Source organism: Thunnus thynnus, chromosome 3, assembly GCF_963924715.1.
Source record: "Thunnus thynnus chromosome 3, fThuThy2.1, whole genome shotgun sequence".
Taxonomy (NCBI): domain Eukaryota; kingdom Metazoa; phylum Chordata; class Actinopteri; order Scombriformes; family Scombridae; genus Thunnus; species Thunnus thynnus.
Window position 1 is genome coordinate 4,136,726 of NC_089519.1, and position 22,403 is coordinate 4,159,128.

At 40.0% G+C, this 22,403-nt stretch overlaps 1 protein-coding gene across 4 annotated transcripts in view; it reads left to right on the forward strand.

The window, feature by feature from the left end:
• Positions 1–22,403, forward strand: part of prkcaa (protein kinase C, alpha, a) — a 146,150-nt gene that overhangs the window by 53,918 nt on the left and 69,829 nt on the right. For all 4 annotated transcript variants that reach the window (XM_067581499.1, XM_067581503.1, XM_067581505.1 and 1 more), the window contains exon 3: positions 2,579–2,661. In XM_067581499.1, the coding sequence (XP_067437600.1) occupies positions 2,579–2,661 (83 nt within the window). The remainder of the gene's footprint in view (positions 1–2,578; positions 2,662–22,403) is intronic.

Below are 22,403 nucleotides of genomic sequence, written 5' to 3' on the forward strand. Positions count from 1 at the left end.
ACCTGTCTGTGGAGAACTGGCATAATATGTCCTGCCAAGTTCTTAAAAAGTGTCAAATGCTTAGATTTATCCTTTTGCAAGCCATTAACCAAATACCCACAATACACTGTGCTACAGTACTAGGTCTGCTGTTGATGGTGAATTGCACCTATGTTACCAGTAGCTGGAGCGGAAATCCAAACAATACATGTTCTGTTGATCAAAGCACTGTGTGTGACATCTGGGTGTCTGCCACCCACATAACAAACAACCCTCTACTGAGAAAAAATACCGCATATTTGTACTACTACTGCTATGTAAATATTGAAAATACATGTAATATATAGTACATTTTCATGTTTTAACATGTTACTTGTAGTAATAGGGCCTGTTTCTTATAGCAGTGAGCATGTAAAGGTGTATTATTATGCAATCTGCTCCATCAAAACACATGTTGTTCATTGAGAACTGATATGACAGAGGAACTACTAACAATGCATTTTATCTCCATGTAGTGATACGGTTACATAGAAGCAGAACTGCTGTTGTCTGTTCATACAGTCTGAGTGTAGAAACAGTACAGCAACCAGCTATGTTAGTGATACAAATGTTGCTGCTGGGCAGGTGCCAGAGAAAAATGTAGCAGTAAACTTAAGGACACAGGAGGAAGAACAAAGGAAGAGCGAATATGAAAAGTGTCATATCAACCTGATTTATGAGCCGCATTTTATTGGACTCTAATAAAGTTTTAAAGGCGCGATAAGCGCTCGGCACATTTTACATGTATGTGATATGCTAATGAAGTGTTGCATTCATAACTAGCTGTCTTTATTCAGGATTTTAGAAGAGGCGACGCATGGTGGATGGTACCGAGTTTGACTCACGCCAAAAAATCATTGTTCAGAAGTCAAAAATAATAACCATAATCTTAAGAGAAGCGCTGTCACTAGTCAGTTTGCGTTTCTGAACTATGTGAATAACGATTTCGACTTTTTGACTGAATGAGGACACATGAATGAGTATTTAAATGTTAAACGGACTGGATTTGTGCCTTTCTAGTCTTCCCACCACTCAAAGCTCTTTTACAATACATGTCAACACTCACACACACACATTCATATGCTGATAGCAGATAGCCAACCTGCTCATCAGGAGCAAAACATCAGGATCTAATCTAACGCACACACACACACACACTCATACACACTCATACACCGCTGGCGCAGCCATCGGGAGCAATTTGGGGTTCAGTGTCTTGCCCAAGGACACTTCAACATGCGGACTGGAGGAGCGCCGATCCTCCGATAAGTCCATTTGCATATTACTCATCAGGGAAACAGTTTGTGACTCATTTTTCCTTGGATTTTCTGCTGGTGAAGTCTGGGTTTCTGTCAGAGGCTTTATTTCTACATTTGTTCAGTCATGGTGCTTATCACAGCTCATATTAAACACTCATGTTGTTTGTGTTTGGGTGGAGCTGTTTGAGAAGGATACAGTGGAAAGGAGAGAGGTGATCTATAGGTGGATGCGTGTACAGTGTAAGAGTGAGAGACACCGCACATCCCTTAACTCTATTGCTGAAACAGCAGTGAAACTGTGAAACTCAAGCAAGTTCTCCTCTGAAAATGCATCACATCACGGATGCAGCCTTAACCACTAATGGAGTCTGCTTATGGTTACTCATTGCTAAGTGAAGACTATTGAAAACCACCAATTCAGGCGCTTTCATCTCATGCAGCAAGTGTTAGCCTTGAAAATATTAGGTCTGAGGAAGAAAGGGAGGGGCGGACTTGTCTGATAAATGGAGAGAGAAGCGGAAAAATGACACTTATCCAGACTCATCTATGGTGAACAAGTGTCAGTCTGGACATTTAACGACTGAACAGTAAGAACATACAGTATTTGTAATTTACGATGTCCAGCTCACACAATTAGCCCCCCTCACCCTGTCTCGTCTTGGTGTCAGCGAGTTTCTGAGAGCCAGTAACAGGCGCCTTCCTCCTCTTCGAGTCGGCTGCTTGTTTGGCTGCAGACTGCAGTGCACTCAGTGACCGGCACTTAGACCGTGAGATCCACACTGTGCACTCTGACAGTATGTAGGCACGGATGTATTGAAGTATGCAGGCCTGGATGTGCATCGTGTGGATATATGTGCAGTAATTGTGTCCGTTTGTGGATGCATTTTCTCTGCTTTTGAGCTCGGGGTTGCACGTACATGCAGAAGTGTAATTGTGTATGTGTATGTGTGTGTGTGTGTGTGTGTGTGGTGTCTGCTTCAGCTCCTGTCATGTCAGTGAGGAGGTGGCACTGTACTGTGCAATAAGAGCAGCTAGCCTGCAGGCAGGACTGGCCATCTGGATACATGATAAGGAGCCTAGCCCAGACATCAGTCGTTTTTTTTTGTTTTTTTTTTTTCAGTCCTTTTCAGTATTCTGAGGTCTGTGTCTTTCTGCTGTCTGTCTACATATCAATCAATAATGATACACTGTATTTTAACCGTCTCACTCTTTCTCTTCCTTTTTGTTTTCTGTCTTTCTGCATCAAATCTCTCTCTCCCCATCTCTTTCTACTCTCCTCTCACCTCTTTTCTTCCCTGCAGTTTGCTGTTTTGTGGTCCACAAGAGGTGCCATGAATTTGTCACGTTCTCCTGCCCCGGGGCTGATAAGGGGCCCGACACAGATGTAAGTAACCAAAGCCCAGCTGTTGCCTCTCACGTGTTTGTCAGTGAGAGGTGCCTTTCCTGTCATTGCACTGAAGCACATGCACTGTTACCAATTTTCCAAGCACCTAGAGCTTCAAGGTTGTTCATATTACTTTAGTGTCTGTTTGAACTATGTGTAGATGGTTAAAATCACAAAATCATCCTTCTTTAGACGTATGTTGATGTCGTCATACATATATATTGACGAATGAAAAAAGTTACAAAAAGAAAAGAGAGATAAGAAAAAAAAGTTTTCATTGATAATTCTCAAGGGAAGAGCTCCTATCTTTTACTTTGGTCGTATCTATTGAAAGGAGGACATTCAAATGTTATATTGAGTTGACTCATGATTGAATCAGAGCAGCAGCAGGTGGCTAATTCAATTCATTCAATATCAGTGTTCCAGTCGAGTAGCTGGGTGTCACGATTAGGAAAAGTGATTAAAATATTTCACTTAGTGAGTCACTGTATCCACCCCCGCCCCCGTAAGAAGAACCAAACTAATTATTCTCTCCCAATAATGCAACTTGCTATCAAAGTCAATATTTTTTTCCTCCAAACTAAACAGGTTGTGACATAACAGAACAGACATAACATACCGGCAGTGACCTTCATCCCGGATGAGTTACAGAACGGAGTTCATGGTATAATTCTATAATAATAACTTTAAATCATCCTGCAGGACTGAGTTCAGACAAAAAGCTGACTGGCAGATTACTGTACCATTAGCAGTGACATGCTCTGGCCCACAGACAGATGTGAAATGTAGGAGCCCACATCTGTCTTGGCCAGGTGGAGAGAAACTCACAGTAATAACAGATGGTTGCCTGCAACTGTTTGAATGAATGATAACACACTAGACTCCAGATAGGTTTAGCTTTTTGATATTATTGATTGAATCGGCAGGTGTCAATGAAGCTGCTTTCAAAACACATCATACATGTTTCAAGTCATATATATTTGTCATACATTAGTATTCTGCCACTTTTGATGTGTTTTTTCCAGTCAACAGTTTTCTGTTACAAGCATTACTCATATTAAAAGGACAACTAGGCCATCAAAATCATTTGCGGTGCTTGATAGATATCAACTCTTGTATGACACGTTCAATGAGGTCTCCCGTTCGCCTCTTCATCAGCTGCCAGCGCCGACTATATGCCATCAAGCACTGCTCGCCTGCGTGTGAAACTCCATTTACATGCCTGCTTGCCCGCCGGGCACGCATAACCTCTCAGCATTACAGAAGCACAGTCTGGCCTCTGTAACTGGAGATATGTCAGTGTGTCATTCAAGATCATCAATCCAGACTCTTTAAATAGAGCACGCCAAGGATGACATGGAAGCCGTAACAGCAGAAAATAGTATACGCCGGGGTGATTTTTGATTGAAGCTGGCACTGGGGTGCAGAATAGTGAAGGAACATCAGGTTCATCATCAGCAGGACAGTTTTTAAATGACCTACTTGAAGCTCATTCATTCATTCATTGCTGTTTGATACATTAAAGGTTTATTATTGTATTTTTTTCCAGTTGAGGTTATTTTTTTATTAATTCTGTCTTATCAAGTATCAGTTTCCTCTCATAACCCATCTCTAGTGTATTTATACATTTGTGCTGTGGTCTAGCAGACCTTATTTAGCCTTTTCCTTTAATGCCATTTCCACACTCAGATATAAAGACATACAGTATGCCACTATATGTAATAGGCTACAATTTAATAACGGCGCCCAAACAGAAAAGGCATCAATATGTAGAAATCTGTCAGACTTTGTTCAGAGCGCCAGAGGGTTAAATTAATCTCCATAGCTGTTAAATTCCTGTCACCACATGAACCAAGTCTTTTTTCTTTTAAAGATGCATGGGTATGTTATCTCTTGCCATATCAAAATATTTGATTCTCCCTTTAGTATACTTTTCTGTGCACTTAGCAGTACTGTTGCTAGGGGCAACCACACATATTACATGACTTGCTGCCTCCCAGGCGTGCAATTGAGGAAGGCAATAACTCCCATGGCCAGCAAATATCCTGAAGATCTACAGTACAATATCTAGGCTACCTACATTTTATGACTCATGTCTGTGTTTTATAACTCCCCTGCTGGAAGAAAGAAAGTGTGCACAAAGATGCCAACCAGAGCCACAAGATCTTTTTAGTAGCAACTCTTCTTGAGGGGGTAGCCTTGATTTGAGTGGGTAAGATTACCATGCATACGTTCTCCCCCCCCTCAGGCCTCAGGGTGTTGTTTCAAGGGCAGGTTCAGCTGCAGATATGCACATAATCACACCTTAGAATTGCTCTGTGTAGCCGGTCTAGTGGTTTGCCAAAAAGGCACTTTCATTGGTGCAGTTTGAGGGTGCCATTTTTTAAGAAAGAACAACAGTTGAGGCAGCGCCCTGGTAGCTGGATGGTTCCTGCAGATGCCCCATAATTGCAACACCACTGGTACCAGTTCCTGCCAGTGACCTTTGCCCTCTCTCTCCCCTTGTTTCCTGTCTGCCTCCTCACTGCCTTCTATCAAATCAAAAGGCTAAAATGCCCAAAAAATAATCTTAAAAAAAAACTACAACAACAACAATACTTGATTAATCTCCCAGTTTCACAGTGATAGGAGCAGATACATTACTATTAAAACTTTTACAACTATGCCTAAATAAACTTTGTAAATGAAATTGCGTTTGAAATAATGTCAGCAAAATTAAGCTCATCGCTAGTAGCGACGGGTAATAGTATCACTGGTGCAGTAAGTACATTCCACGCTAGTATCAATTTCTCTGATTAAAGCAATTAATTCAACAAAATGTTTTCGTTTGACTGCTGGATGTAATGTTACCAGCAGCTCGAGTAAGTTCAGTGCTTTACAGGACAAGACCATCAATAATGCAAGAGCTTCCCATTTCACCACAGGGGCTCAGCAGATGAAACTGAGAGGTTTGATGTGCTTGTGTGGGTGTGTGGCTGCTGCATCATTGATGTCCACTTAACCAGTGCAGCACATATGACCCGGGGCAATCTGCAAGTCGTTTTGCACTGATTTCCCCTCTGCTTACACACACACACACATACACACACATACACTCAGACAATCACACATAGCCCCTCGGGGCTGTTTTGTGCACAGATAGCTGTGACAGAGTAACAGAGTTAAGCAGCAGCACAGTGCCCTTTCTGTCTCCTCTGCTTGGAAACAGACAGAACTGACCAGAGGGTGACATGGCAGCCTGGCAGAGCTCAAACAGACGCCCAGAGAAAACTCCAGTACCATTTTGGATGGTAATACACTGTATGTGAGGATGATCTCCAGTAAAATGGTATCAGAAACACAGCCTCTAAATTACTGAGGGATGCAAGGTGTAAGCAGTGCTTCAGTTAATATAAGAGAAATCTAATTTGTCATATTAATGAGTAATGCCGTAGGCAGGAGTGATCTAATATTTAAAAGAGCAAATTACACAGGAGGAGATGGTTTTGGCAGACTCCAGCAGGTCTGGGAAAAATAGGTGTTCTGGTGACAAGGCTTGGGACGCGCACCATCTCATTATAAGGATTCTGCTTGAGAATTGAAAACAAGATTAAACTGGAGTGGAGCTAAATTACATCATCTGTGCCACAGGCATCTTGGGTTGGCACAACCAATGGAGCCTTTCATCTGTATTTTTAGTCCATTTCCTTAAAGCAAGGGTGTTGGCCATCTCTTTTAAACAAGCCTGTTCTGGTCTAGGAGTTGTCTATAAACACCTTGTCATGGTGTCCACGGTTTCACCATTCAGGAAGCCACTGGTGCGAGGAAAAGTCCACAGGGAATCCACTTAAACACCTCTTGTGAGTGGCAGAGTTCCTAGAAAGACGATTCTGTTAGTAGTGATGTGGCATGCTAGGTCTTCCATTAACATTAGTTTCCAGCATGAATCACCACATCACTGTATTTTGCTGTATTCATAGCACACACAGTCAAAGTGGACATTGGCAAGCTGCTCCAATCAGCTATCTAACTATAGAAGTGCGATAAACAAGGGGTTTCAGATATAGGTGTCAGTGTGTGCACTCTGTTTTTGTTATAGTACGAAGGAATGTTGAAACGGTTTTTCTTTTTTACACTTTTATAACAGTGAAGAACAGAGCACTTAGTTTGGGGGGCTGTGTTTTTAAGAGGAAGAAAGAAAATCATTTTGGTGTCTTGACTCTAGAGATGAAGCGTTGCCGGAGGGTGAAATCACCTGTTGCTGATATATTACATGATTTATTTTCTCTGAAAAACATGAATATTGTGTACTTACGACTTATACACTCTGAATTTTCATTTTTCTAAATATAGAAAGGTAATGATTGATGCTCTTACATCATTTACAAAAAGATTTAGTGTGAGAACTACTGTATGTGTGACCCGTTTTACAGTGTAGCAGTATTCAGTGTTTGCGTTTCTCATTGTAAATCTAGCTGCGTATGGCTGTGTGATGTAATGGCTTCTGTATCAGTGTCCACATAAGTCAGCCTCCCACCCCTCAGTGAGTCGAATCCCAGCGCATGCTTTTAGCACACGCCCCTGTGCAAACCTTGGCACAAGCATGGCTTCCAAGGAAACATAGTCCCAAAGAAACTTGATGCTGCATATTTGTGCTTAGTGCACTGATTTTATTTTGGTGTGTTAGAGCTGACATGTCCTGCAGAGATCTGTCAGGGTGCACTGTTTTAGCAAAATGACATCATTGTAGACTCAAACGTGCATGCCCACAAAGACATGTACATAAAACTGCACTGTAATAAATGCCAGATAGGATTATGTTGATGTCTGGTAGCTAGAGCTGCAGCCTGCAGAATGGACACATGAGAGGAGACACAACAGCTACTCATGTTCTTCCACTGGGAATATAAGAATGTACTCCACTCATATAGTGTGTCAAATGAAGTTTGGCCTCTTCCACCGAGCTGTATTCATCGTATTGTAGATGAGCCACCCCCTCTGTTTAGAAATACTGCCGTGATGTCATTTTCTGCTCAATGAATGCGCTGTGTGTAAAGCACATCAGCTGAAATCTGCATAAACCTCCAGCTGAGAAATCAAGAAAGAATGTGAGAAGTTAAAAGTTGTGAACCACTGCTGTTCATCTACTGATCAATCAAATGAGAGGGGGAGAGCTGGAGATAGAGAAGAAGTGGGAGGAGATGGGAATGGAAAGGGCACATCGTTTCCGGATAATAAAGCAGATAGAACGACACGCTGCATAAATGCCAAATCTTTTGCGGAATTTGATTTTAAAGTCTGTTTGCTGTAATGTACTGCTCCACGCTCCACTGTTTGGAAAATCCTCCCGCTGATTACTGTAGATGCACTGGAACTGTTTCTTCTTTTATTAACAAAAATGTCTTGAGGCTATGTTGTGTTTTTAGGCAAAACAACACGACAGACCGGGTGTACAACAATACAAAGTTTAATAAGGAATCAACACCAGGATCTGAATACAAAGATCACTAATTTATGAGAAATCATATTCCCAGAGTGAGCTTGTTATTCGAAGTCCAAAGTGCTGTAGGTTATACATTTTAATGTTTCTGATGTACACGCCCTCATATTTTATTATACCATGCATCATGTTTGGATGTTTGTCGCTTATTCCTTGCAGTGAACTCTATCTGATTCGACAGGGGATCGTAAACTTCCTCAACTTAGACCCCCAAAGGAATTTTGTCTCCTGAGGCGACTCAGACTAATATAAACACATGTTGAGGATCACCAGAGGCATTCCCTGAGCGTACTTTATACCCACACTTCATGAAATATATAGATATTTTACCGTCCTCGCGATTTAGATTGCTCATAAAACCTCAAGATTTTGTCACTGAAAGCTGAGTCGGCCACTGGCAGATGAGAATAGATGATGTTTTGAGTTCCCATGCTCTGTGACAGACAAAATAAATAAAAAAATAAGAACATGAGCAGTTATTATTCTGTTTATACAATCGGATGATGGATCTAAATAGGTCTTTTGAACTCTCTTTCCCAAGAGAATTATGCATCATAAACACTAGACTAGTTATTGCTTTAATGACACGCAATGATGCTAAAGTATTGCTTGTATGTAATATGCTTGTTTTAACCATAATACACCCTGCATTTTTATTTCAGACAAAAAGATGCTTTACTTTACACGTACAGTACCAGTCAAAAGTTTTGACTGGCACTGTTTATCTTGGCAGGGGACATGTGCAGTAGGTATCAAATTAAAGCCAGATTTGGTTGCTATTATTATAGGGCAGCTTGACTATGTGACTATGCACAGTCTGTGTATGTGTGTGTTGCTAAAAAATACTGAGTACTTTGTTTAGGAAAGCTTCCTTAGATACAGAAAAAAAACAATAACAGAGAGTGATTCCTTATTACGTTACGTGCGCAACAGTACCTTTATCTTTATGGGGATACAGCTGCTAAGACACGATTCCTGTCAACTGCTTGATTCACTTAAGTTCAATTAATGAGAGTCACATTCAAATACTATGATTCAGTCAGGAACACTCTTATCATAGATTAAACCATTTATTGCAACAAATGGAAATACACTTTAGCTCGGCACTGACGGCTCCGCTCTAAGACGCTCCCTGGATTAGCTAAGCTAAACCAGGGAGCACAATGCAGAAACTCACCTGGGTGTACAAGAACGACCCCAAAGCAAGACGTGAACTCCAGGCTACCAGCCGTGTTAAGAATTTTAACCAGAGAGGTGGAGCCTGGGGTGGTGGAGGCAAAGCTTTGCCAGCAGGGATCAACGTAGAAAGGAGTGATATTTAAATGGACTGCCTTGTTGAGAGAACGCCTGTGATTGGTGTGTGACTGATTAGAAACATAGATTGAATCAGCATGCTGTCAGCTGATTACAGCGGAGTAAGGAGTAAGAATGATATCAGGTGACATCACCGCTGTACTTTTTCGACAGGAGGAACATTGTTGGTTATGAAGTTAAATTGAAAAGAGTAATATTAACAGAGCCGCCTTTTGCTGTATGCTTCATTGAAACCTTCAAGGTCAGTAAGTAGTTCATTATGTGAGTTCAGTTCCAACATAGTCCAACGCAAATCCAAATAATTACACCAGTAATCAGTTTAGTTTGATCTTTATGAAACAAGCCATCTTAGAGAAAACGTTTCTTTCATACTACACACCAGTATGTGCAATATTTGATGTAATATTTCTGTAATACATTTGAAAGATTGTTCCTGGTTCTGAGGCAACAAGAATTTGATATATATGCAGCTTGGACGTTTACTGTCAGCTCAGAGGAGCACTGGTATTGTGAAAAATATCAACTGATATCTGAAGAAAATGTATTACTCTGGACTCACAAACAATGCAGGGAGCAGCCGTGGACATCAGCTCAACTTTCATTTTGTTGCTTATATTAACATTGTTTTAAAATGTTCAAAATGACATTTGCCCTTCATAACTGAGTCTGTCATATCTAAAGAGAATGCCAACTGTTGTGGTGTCTATTCAGTGTAATTTGCCTTTTGAAATGTGTTAATTAATCATTTTCACATGTTGATATTAGTAACATTATGACAATTGCTAATATATGTTAATTGACCCAGTAAAGCTGTCACTGGACTCAAAGTTGTGTACTTTTTGTGTCTATCACCGTCAGAATAGAGGGAGATAATTTTGTTGAGTAAGTACAGATGAAACCAGTTTATCTGATGCCTAATTTTTATGAATCATCAACTTATTTGAACAGGTTTTAGATATTGATTTTTGTATTGACTCACATTAGCCCAAAGAATGATCTCTTTGGAACTTAAGTTGCAAGAAAAACAGCCTTTTAAGAGCGTAAAAGATAATGTTTTGTCACATTTCCTCAGAAATATATCATCGTTTCCAATGATTATCAGTGTTGACTGATGGTTGATGTGATAGTGGAGAGTCCCCTGGGCTGCCCGCTGATGGTATTTATACGCTCTGGGATCCTAATGAACACTAACAGATCTTGAGTCTCTCTTGTTAATAGTCTGTGACGTGCCTGTCTAAAAAGAGGTTTGATCAAGGCTTTGCTGGGGGGAGACGATAGTAGAAGGATGTAAGTGCTTACATGCATTCAAGTGTGTGTGTATGTGTGTGTGTGTGTGTGTGTTTGGTATTGGTGGAGGATAGAGGGTGGGTGGGTTGACTGGGAACTGCTGAATCACTTCCTGGTGAAAATTTCCCATTGGAGTGGTATTAAATTGGGCTGTGTAAACCTCCACAGCCTTGAATAAATTTCATTTCAAATCCTGCGATGTAATCCGCTTGACCTTTTGAAACTGAGGCATTTCTTGAAAAACTATTTGACAGCAATCAAAGACGCTATTTCCTGCACATCACACCTACACTGTTTTTCACACACACATAGAGATGCAACGTTAAAACTTATGAAGGCTATGTGCACTTTATTTATACTCTCTATATACATACTATATATATATATATATATATATATATATATATATATGTACTCCATCTCTGATTAGCTGCATAGTGAATTGAGGCCGTTATCACTCCTCTCTCGCTTTACCTTACTGTATATGTAATGTACGTACTGTTAGAGACAAGTCAAACAAGTCTTAAGTGTAAACAGACACAAGTAGTTTTTGCTCAGCCTGGATACAAACATCTAGGCAAATAGAAGAGGAAGGTAAACATTTGTGGAAGAAAACAAAGGATAAAATAAATGACTTTTTGGTTCAGCTGCAGAGTACAGTGGACTTGATGTTATTTTTGTTAAATAATCAATTGTTAGTTGATTAATTTTGTGCATAGATGTATGTATTTAGTTCAATATGCAGATGGACTTTAAAATTAGTTGGGTCTAACTGAAATAACTGTAAGATGGATATTCAGCTTTTTAACTCATTGGTGGCTTGAAATGATTCAGTACATTTGCTAAAGAATATTGCAAAAAGATGATTGTAAAACTATTATATGTTCTGGATGTATTGTAATAAATCAAAATTTTGTATCAGTTATTTTGGATATAGCCATTTGGAAGAAGGGGTTTATTATGATGTTATGTATAAATAGTATTTATAGTTATTTGTCACATGATGAATTAATTTATTGTATATAAGGGAAACGGATTCAGCTTCAGACACCAGCCTGATGAAGGTGAGATATGCAAACATGTTCTGTGAATGAAGCATAGTGTATGAGTTATGTGTGTTTTAACTTTGGTGGACTTGCATTGATCCTCACAGTTGTCTGCACCTCGCTGTGTTTGTGTTCTCAAAGAAGAAGAAAGTGGATACAGTGCTAGCCGAATGGCTCTAGGGATGGCAGTGTTGGTCTATTGGTCGCTCTGTTCCTTTGTTGGTTGGTCTGTGGTTTCCACTTATCCTGTGAAATATTCTTAACATCGCAGATGAATTGGCACAAAATTTGGTACAGACATTCATGGTTCCCAGATAGTGAATCCCACTGACTTACACGATCCCCTGACTTTTCCTCAAAGCGGTTAGCAATTAGGTTTTGAATGAAATATAATTATTTTTCATCAGAGTTCTAATTTGTCCAATACTATGGTTTGTGACTAAATACTGGCAAAACTAATTACATTCCCATTAGCCTCAGCCTCAGTGTTTTGTGCAACAGTAATTAGCAAACGTTAGCATATTAACATGCTGAACTAAGGATGTGAACATCAGCATATTAGCATCGTCATTGTCAGCATGTTAGCATGCTGACGTTAGCATGTAACTCAAAGCACAGCCTCAGAGCTGCTAGCATGGCTGTAGACTCTAATCTCATTACTACAAATACACATTTTTACGTATTTACAGTCCCATATGACTGATATGCTATTTGTTAATTTAAAGTTTGTACAATGGTGCAAAATAATTCTTTATGAAGGACATGATTTTAACCTTCCTGCCTCCTCACCCTCCACTCAATCACTCACACACATACAAACATACAAACAATCAGCTTCTATGTGGCGAGATGCAAGCAAAAGATATTTTGCCTCATTCTTTGCTAGATGCCATGCAGTTCTATAGGTTGTACTGTGGATAGGGCAAGTTTGTCATCACCAGTGCCTGAAATTAAGTGTTCATTTTCAACCCTTTCATTCGCCCACTTTTGAGAGATAAGTAACCTTTATCTGGAGGCTAGCTTAACAGGAAGCCTGGTGAAGCGATCAAAGAGATAATGTTCAATCCTTTGGCTCTGCAATATTCAAGGTTTGGTATATTGCAGCAGCTTGGTCTATTTTGGGCCAATACAAAGTCAACGGCTTACACTGAAGCCAAGAATATGTTAAAAACATTTCTGTAGCTAGCTACACCCTAAAAATATGAAAACTGGCTCGTTCCCAAATCTGCCAGTTCCCCTGACTGCCACTATGCTGCCACTCTCTATTTAATAGTTTGTTTCCAATTTATGTGTTTTATACAATGAAAGGGTTTGGAAAGGGTAGCCCTATGAGGTATTTACTGTGCATACATGAATAATGTAATAATTTGAAGATATCCGTCTAAAGAGAGCCAGTTTCTCAGCTAAAAGGCAGCTGATCTGTTTCCAGTTAAGCACAAGTTTGATTACTGCACAATGGACAGTTCAGAGGACACTGGACTGGGACTGAGACACACAATGCCTTGTTTGACAGCTGTATTGTAATTTGAACAACCAGGCACCACACACCACAACATTGCTTACCTCTTTCTGATATTTTCTCAATTGGAAGATCTTTTGCATCACAGTTATATTATTACTCTGTATACCTGTAATTTATAACTGAATCAATAAAAAATCCCGGATGCCAAGAAATCACTAGCCTGCCTTCAACATTCAAGGCAGATTGAAGGAAATTATTCATGACACACAACACTTCATCAAGAAATCTCCACATCACAGATTGGTTAACTGTGTAATTGAAGCACCCACTGGGCTTCTCAAGGCTCAATGGTCACATCCCTGTTTGTTCAGTTTGATGGGAACCACAGCTTATCAGAATTCCTGTCTCCTTGACCTCACACACAGGCACACACACATACAACATTTGCAGTGCACTAAAGTCCCACACAATTCAGTACCCAAAGTACACATATGCACACACACACACAAACACATTCCACTAGTCCCTCTGAGGTTTGTTTACAGCAAGTATCTGGTAGACATACTAATACTAATGACCAGTCCATGAGAGAGTTGGATCTACTCTTGACCCTGAATTAACTCGGTGTCACAGATCCCGCAGGACGGGAGTTTGTCCTCACCAGTGCCTGCCAGCGCACTAGAAAACCTATCCATCTCCACCACTCTGGTATCTGTATTGAGTGGAATTGAGTGTTTTAGCCTATTAATTATAAATTGTGTTTACATTTTTTTTATATGTTATCTTCATTTCATATCTTCTAGGCAGCTGCTGATTTCAGAAAATATACTTTCATGGAAATCATATTATTTTGAGACTGGTGATCCATCATTCCGGATATTATTGGTCTCAGTTTTATCTCCAAAGTTTGACTATCACTGAGTTGTAATCATTACTGTTGTAGTCTGACTGAAGCTATTACTGTGTTCAGAGCAAACTAATACCTTCAATGGTGGTGTAAAGGTGAAGGCATGGTTTATTTAGGATTCTGGCAAACATGCTCTAGCTGTCCTGCGTTATGAGTGCACACAAAAACACTTGAAATAGAAGCCTGAGAGGTTCTGAAGTCTATACTTGACCTTGCATGCAAGGCCCTGAAGCTGAACCAGCAGTAGGTCTGAAGCTCAAACCCCAGAAATAGAATGATACAAGTTACAGATAGGTCACCCTGCCTCACTCCTTCTCCTTCTGTATCTCAAGGAACTTAAAGCTTTCTCTATTTGTGTTTGTTATGTATCACAGGTAAATAACTACAGGCTTACCTGCACTGCAACTCCTACAAGACAAAGAAAAAAAACGTATTTACTGAGCACTTAAAAAGCAAACATCAGTTAACTGGAAACTGGAAAGTGAAGTTTCCAGTCACAGGTCGGCGATTTAATTCAGCAGTGCAGAATCTTGGTAGATGCTGTATAAACCTATGAGGATAGGTAACTTATCAACATAACATTGAGCTCACAACGCTATGATGATGACTTGATATTGGTTATGTTATAACAAAAGTACTTATTATCTGGATAGGATTCTATTCATTTCATGTGTTGGCAGCCTGATTTGAAGGAACACTGACTCACTAACTGTCTGACGTCATTATGACAACTGTAGATTTCTAAATCATTTTCAGTGCTTGATGCCATTACATAATCTGTCACAGAGAAATGAATGTTGGTTATGCACATCATAGAATCTAGCAAAAATTTACATGGATGGCAGCCAACCCAAATATTAACATCAGAGCAAATAAATGCAAAACATGCACCGCAACTGAAAAAAGATCAAACTGTAAAACCTTACATTTTGGATCAAATATAAGCGTACTAATGAAAAAACCTTGCATATGCAAAGTGTGACACCTATCTGCTACACAACAAAGTGCAGTTAACCAGTGGGCTTTCTGACCCCAACCCACCAGCATCTACACAGCAGGTATTTTCTGAAATTCTCCCTCAGTCAGACCTGAACCTGACTTCTGTTTATAGAAATATGTGTGAGGCCTGCTGGATGTTCTCCATAGAAGTTGGCAGAAGTTGGAGTTTGGAGTAGCATCGATCTGGTTCTACATTAAATTTAGAGAGAAGAATCTTTTCTACTTCCTCCCTCTCCTCCTGGGGCTCTTTGCACACAAACGTCCTTTCACAACAGGCAATGTGTTTGCTGAATTTCTGGACTGCCTGATGTTTTGCAGTGGTAAAGTACAAGGCTAAAGGAGCCAAAGTATCTATTCCTGCAGTCCATAATTAAACCCCTAATGCATACACACACACACAGCTGCAGCCACTAAATTGATCATATGGACAAAAGCTTACTTTTACTGAGCTTTCTGTACAGCAAAGCACAAAGTAAATCTAGCAAAGATCACAGAAAGCAGAGGTGAACAGCCAAGCCGCTGCCCCTGTCAGCTGGCTCATTACAGTGAAAAAAGACTCTGCCAAGACTTTAGCTGTTAGGTAACTTTTTCGAACACATCTTGTGAAGTTCTGTTAATTATTAAGCATCTGACAGATGGCCTGCATCTGATAAGCCAATTTATTATGGCTTTTGGCGTTTGCAACATGACTGAATGAACCAGCAGGTCTTCTTTTTTCAGTTTTCCCTCTCGTTTTTTTTCTACCTGTTAACATGCTGGAGAAAAGGTTGCCATAGAAGGTAGTAAACAGAGCAGTCGTCTACCAGCTGTTGTGACTGCCATGACAAACCCCCTTGTCCTCTCCTGACCTTGTAGATATCACTCACAGCATGTGTGCGTGGGCTATGCTAATGAGCCTGCGTCTGCAAATGAACAGATCTCTGCAGCGTTCATGCTGTATTAACTAGGACCTCAATATTCTCCAGCTGTGTAAAGGCAATCAGGAGAGTTTGTTCAAAGGGCTCTAAGGTCTCTGAGCCATAAACGGAGTTCAGTCTAAGCAGTCCATTTATATAAACTGCATCAATGAGATACTAGTTGTGAAAAATCTTTGGTGATTAGACCCCATCGTGAAGTCATCGTATCTATAAAGAGGGTAGCGAAGCCGAGAGTAGAGTAGGATATCCCTCGATGGAGTCTAGACACTGGTGGTGGCGATAAATAAAGAGAATGCTGAGATCTGGATGTTGAGAAGAGGAGCGGGCCTCTGGTGAGCTCAGACCTGGGCGCTGAAGTGATGAACTGCAGGTGAACGGGGTGGAGGAGGGTCGTGACGATTCACACCGACAGTGAGAGGAGAGAGAGAAGAACAGATTTAAAGTTGGACAGTTGGCTGATAGAAATGGTGTAGAAATTGTTTTAACTAAAAGAGTTAACGCCCCTAAGGTATGACTCAGCTGCTAGAAACCAGTTGACATTCAAAGCAAAAAACTTGCTGATGGAAAGTTAAAAGCTAAAACCCTCAATTAGGGAATGCAATGTAAATGTTGCTAGCATAGCTGTGCAAATGTAGGAAATAGACCTGACTCAAGTCTGATTCCCAAGTCTTGGGACTTGACACTCATGACATGGACCTGATACACTGGGATCATTCCCTGCAGTTTGTATAGGAGTACACTCCAACCACTCATGACCCCTGAGAGTAAGTGGTTTTGACTAATTTGAATGGACCTGTGCCCTCAAGACCTGAGGCTGTGTGATTTTGCACTCCAGGTTGGTTGACTCAGGTATCTAATTCAAGTACTCCATTTAGAGATTAAGTAGATGTGGACCCAAGGTAGACCCCTGAGGCACACCACATGTGATGTCGTGGTTTTTTGGTTGAGCTACCAAGACAACTCACGAAGAGCTTGCTTGTTATATGAACAGAAGAGCATACATATCCCAAAACGTCTGTGTGACCTCAAAACATTTAAACAAAATGGCACAATGTGTTATTACCTCCCACTCAAATTTCAGTGTTACAGAGAACTTCGACACTTTGCCAGGCAAACAATGACGCATGACAGTTAAACAAGCTTCTGAACCACTAAAGTGTGCAAGTCATACCGTCACATATTTTTTTTACTATTGAACAGTCCTGTGATAGAGTGTATTAATGAATACAAAGTCAGTAGTTGGGCCCAGATGATGATTAAAATGTCAACTGTTATCTCTTGCTCTGCTACGTAGCAGACAGATGTGTTAACAGATAGCACACGGCAAGGAAAACCCCCTGTGAGCTGCGGTGGCAACCTGCCCTCCCTCTCAGCACTCAGCAGCTTAGTGAAAGGCCAAGAGGAATCAGGGTGGTGATTTATACGCTAAAAATAGTAACCTTGCCTAGCCTAACACCTCATTTCTGGATAAATGATAGCTCCATTTTGTTCTCTTCAAAGCCTCACCTTTGTAGGTAAACGCAGCTTTGACTCCTATAGCTGTAGGCCAAGATAAAGATCTTCACTAGAAACTAGCCAGCAGGAAAAAGTGTTTTCTGCTTGTATATGTTTGGGGGAATAAGGTGATGGCCACAGTAGCTGCTGTAGATTTTGTCATTCCAGCTCTATATTGCATTCCACATTGGTTTAAGCATTTTAATACAGAGGCCTGGGTGTGCATTCATCCGTGTGACTGTGATGTGTGAGTGGCAGTGTTTTTTTTAAATATGGGAGTGGGGAAAAGTGATTAACATGATGTAAAATATAATTGAAAGTTGAAGGGCTAAAATGTAATAACAGTGACAGAATTAGGTGACACAGTGACACACATTGTCAGGCTGTCATTAGTGCCATCTGAAGAGGCTTTGACAATAACTTTATGAAAATGAGTAACAGAAGCTGGGCAGAGTAGGGAAATATGTAGCACAGGTAGAAGCACTGTTATTAATTTTTTTACAAGAAGGCACCCAAATCAGCAGAAATAGCCAATTTAAAAAGCTTTGAAGTAAATGTTTTGTTCAAATCAGTGTATGTGTTCTGGTAATTGTGGTATGTCTCAATTTGGAGTGCATTTTTCTTAATGTTTGTGCTATCACATCCTCATAATTAAACAACTACATAGGTCGATTGTACCACGCACTCCAGAACGTACCATAGGACCATTTTCTAATATGCCACCTCTATCGGTGCTTTCCAAAACGGTTACAAACTGTTAAAAATAATTATATTACATGGTGTGACAACACTGTGGTTAAGGTCTGTTAGGTTTACGCACAAAAAACACTGCGCAAGAGTTAGGGAAAGATCGTGGTTTGGGTTAAAATGATCACTTGAAACATGTTGTGTGTGTAAAGTTACTACTTTCTTATAGTTAGGCAACCTTCATCATCATGTCAAAAGTAAACCACAACAATTTTATTTATGGTTTTTTAAAAACTGTCCCGACATTTGGTTGGAAGCATGACACTCATGGTTGGAAACAGGAAGCGAACAGTGGTCTCCTGCAGCTAAGTCCACTTACTTACTTACATCCACTCAACCCAGTTTCCAATTATGGAAAACCTCATATTGACATCATCTGAACTTTGTCACTGCAGGTCACAATTACTATAGCCGCTAAATGGCGTCTGTAATTCAAACGTAAGTATAGCTTGTTTTTGCCGGCTGAATTTTTCAACCTATACTGTCGTTTTTGTTTTGAGGACGGGCTGCTTTTGTATGTGCTTTGTCCTTAGGTGCCACTGTAGGTTAGACTTATTTTAAGTATCATCAGCTGGCGTTTAATTGTAGACAACATGCAGAATTAGCAGAATTACTCAAAAAGTAATCCGTACCTTAAACAACACAGCTGTAGTAAAGTTACTCTCCTGGTTTTACTAAGAATACAGTAATAGTCTTATCAGAAAGTGAGACTATGGTTTCACTACGTCACATCGGCCAAATTGCCAGTCATGCGTGTCAGTCAGCATATACCTACAGCTTTTAGTTGCATTTGCTCAGTGCAAACAAATACCTGCAGCTGCAGCACTATTGATGTGAGAGGTTGTCAAATCTGCACGCCCACTACACTTGTCATACATTTCTTCGTACTTTCCACACAAGTATTTGGAGTAAAAGAAAAAGACATTCACATGCTTTTTCTAAATATGCTTACATTTGCGTGTTTGTGAGTATAACGGTGCAAAGTGTACAAACAGGTTAACCAGAACATTTAGAGTGACTGGCACAAGGAAGAGCCTCCTGCCACCTTCATTTCAAATGTCACCTCTCAGTGAGGGATGATGGGCAAAAAAAAGGGAGGCGAGTATTAGGTGAGGGTAACAAGTGGGGAGACGGAGGATTCAGAGGGGAATTTGATGGTAGTCAATGCTTGTCTAATGCTGGACATTAAGGGAATTGATCACATTCATGCATCACTGTAACAATTTTTTTTTTAGGTCTGTAGGGAACAGATGGGTCAAAGAGATAAGTGAATTAGGACATGACAGAGGCGATCAGTGTGTCTCATTTCACACTCTCCCTCTCTTTCTCTCTCTCTCTGGCTATAAATGTCACACCAGGTGCATCTCTTTTGACTCTGTGGGATGCAAGTGGACTGTATTAGCTACCCATCCTCTTTGATGATTGTTACACTCAGGTCATTCCACATTCTGCTATGCAATATGATAAAAAAAAATAGAAGCTTCAGTGTTGTTTCTAAATGGCCTTTGTTTCACAGCCTAAAACAGATTTTGAGGGTATTGCAGACACTAGCGAGCCTTTGTCTTGTTAGTGTCTGCTGGGTTGGAAATGAGAATAACATCAGTTCAAAGATGGGGGAAGCAGACGCAGTGTTTCACTCAGTGTGTTGACATGCACTTCCGTTAATGAGTTACAGTTTCCTGCAGTTGTTCGATTTAAGAGGAGCTTGGTCTTCGAAATTGGGGTAGGGGATTAAAGAAACCTGATTTTCCGAGCTAGATTTTTCCCGCAGACCATTAGTAATTATGCTGTCCACTGGGGCATAATAAATTATTTGTATCAATCTCAGAAAATTACCTCCAAGCCCAAACTTCTTTTGCACATTAAACAAATAAATCCATTCCACCCTATTGGAAGCCTTCTCAGCATCCAACGCTACAGCGAGGAACTTACGTCCTGTCTGCTTAGCGAACTGGATAATTTTAATAAGCCGAGATTCAATCACGGATAAATCTGGTTTCATCTGGATTTATGAGGTTTGGTAGCAGTCTTTCCAGTCTCTTGGCCAATACCTTGGATAATAATTTGCTATCAACCCCAATTAAGCTAACTGGGCAGTAGTAGAGCCACATTTGTTAAATACTTTGCCCTTTTTTAGTACAAGAGATGCATTAGCTATATTAAGAGAAGGCGGTAAATGACCCTGATCAAAGTAATGTTGGTGCATATTTGTTAGCAGTCTTAAAAGTATTTTACTAAACATCTTATTAAACCCTGAGCAAAATGCATCCAGGCCAGGTGCTTTAACTCCCCTCAATGAATTAATAGACTGTGCAACTTCTACCTCTGTAATACGCCTGCAGATAAGACATAGTGGGAAGATACATTTTATCCAGGAAAGCATTCATCGTTTCATCTGAGGCAATACATTCAGAGGAGCACAATGTTCAGAAGTCCATTAATATCTTGGGGTGTATAATATGTATTACCTGTACTGTCCTTAATGGGTGGGATAACATTTATTTCCCTCTTCCCTTTCTAAAATCTATGTTTAGCATTAAAAAAAGCCCTCCTAGTAGTCACTAAATCTAAAGCAGTGCATGCTGCAACTAATAGTTTCACTCGGTCTTTATAAGGGCTAGACTTAAACTCTCTTTCTAAAAGTTTCACCTCATTCTCAAGGTCTTACTGAGTTTTGATGATTATACCTATTAAATAGCATTTAGTTGTCTCCCACAAGACTGAGGGATTAACTTCTGGTGTATTGTTAACTGTCAAAAAAAAAAATCGAAATGTTTAGTCACATACTCTATAAAATGACTACTCAATAGTGAAGGATCCAGACGCCAGCGTCTGCATGAAGGACTTTAATGTGGGGGTTGGATAATAATACTAATGGGACAATGATCCAATAAACCTTGGCAGTCAATTGAACATTCAGTAACTCTATCTAGAACTTCTCTTGAGATTTTAAAATAATTATCCGGGAAAAAGATTGATGTGGACTTGAGAAAAAAAGTATAATCCTTTCCCTTAGGGTTTAAAATTCTCCATGTGTCAAATAATTCTATGTTATTACAGAGCTCCAATAGCTGTGAACTTTTCTGAGACTGGTTAGATTTTTGGGGAGATTGATCAACCTTAGGGTCCAAAGAGTACAATTAAAATCACCCCCTGATATTACATACGATGAGGAAAATGAAGAGACTTTGAAAAAATGAAAACATAGCATCCCTGTTCATCTTTAATTTCTTTTTCCAATTTAAAGAGTAGCGCCTGATGTATAAGAACGGCCACTCCTTGACTATTAGTTCTGTAAGATGAGTCAAAAACCTGGTCTACCCAGTTTGTGTGTAATTTAACATGTTCGAGATCTGACAAGAGTCTCTTGAAGGAATCCATCTTTTTTAAGGAAAGGGAGAATTTTCTGATGTTTGATTACATGGTTTAAACCTTTAATGTTAAGGCTAACAATTTAATATTACTCATTTGAGTCAAAAGGAAGCCAAATGAGCAAACAACAAAGTCATCTTGTAATCCAACTAATAATATAAACCAATACAGACAATTAGTGGGAACATAACAAACAGTAGTGGACACTTAACACCCACATAGCAAACACAAATCACAAGTATCCCAAAAATCTACCCTTGAATGATGGAATCCTTCTTTCCCCTTCTTCCATCTATTACCTCCAAAAGTCCACCAGAGTGGCCTAGAGGTCCTGTTAGGTCCATGAAACGGAGAGGAGACACTCTGCCAAAGAAAGGAATTTAAACCTAAATCCCCAGAGTATATATCTTACAATTTATCAGCTCCTCTCACTGCTCCTGTCTTGTGAGGCTAGAGAAAAATTTGCTAAGTTTGTTGGTTAGTGACTCGCTTTAATATTCATTGTAATGAGAATCTACACATTCATTTAGTTGTTGTAATGTGTTGCACTCTTTCCAGTCTGCTGCTCTGATCTGGTTTAATGCATAATATAAAGCAAGCACTGCCGCAGGTGTCTGTTCATGTTCACAGAGGCTGACCAGATGCAAGATGCACACTGCAATAACATAGTCTGGCTTACAGGACTTTTTGTCCTTTCAACTGAAATCGAGTTAAGTAT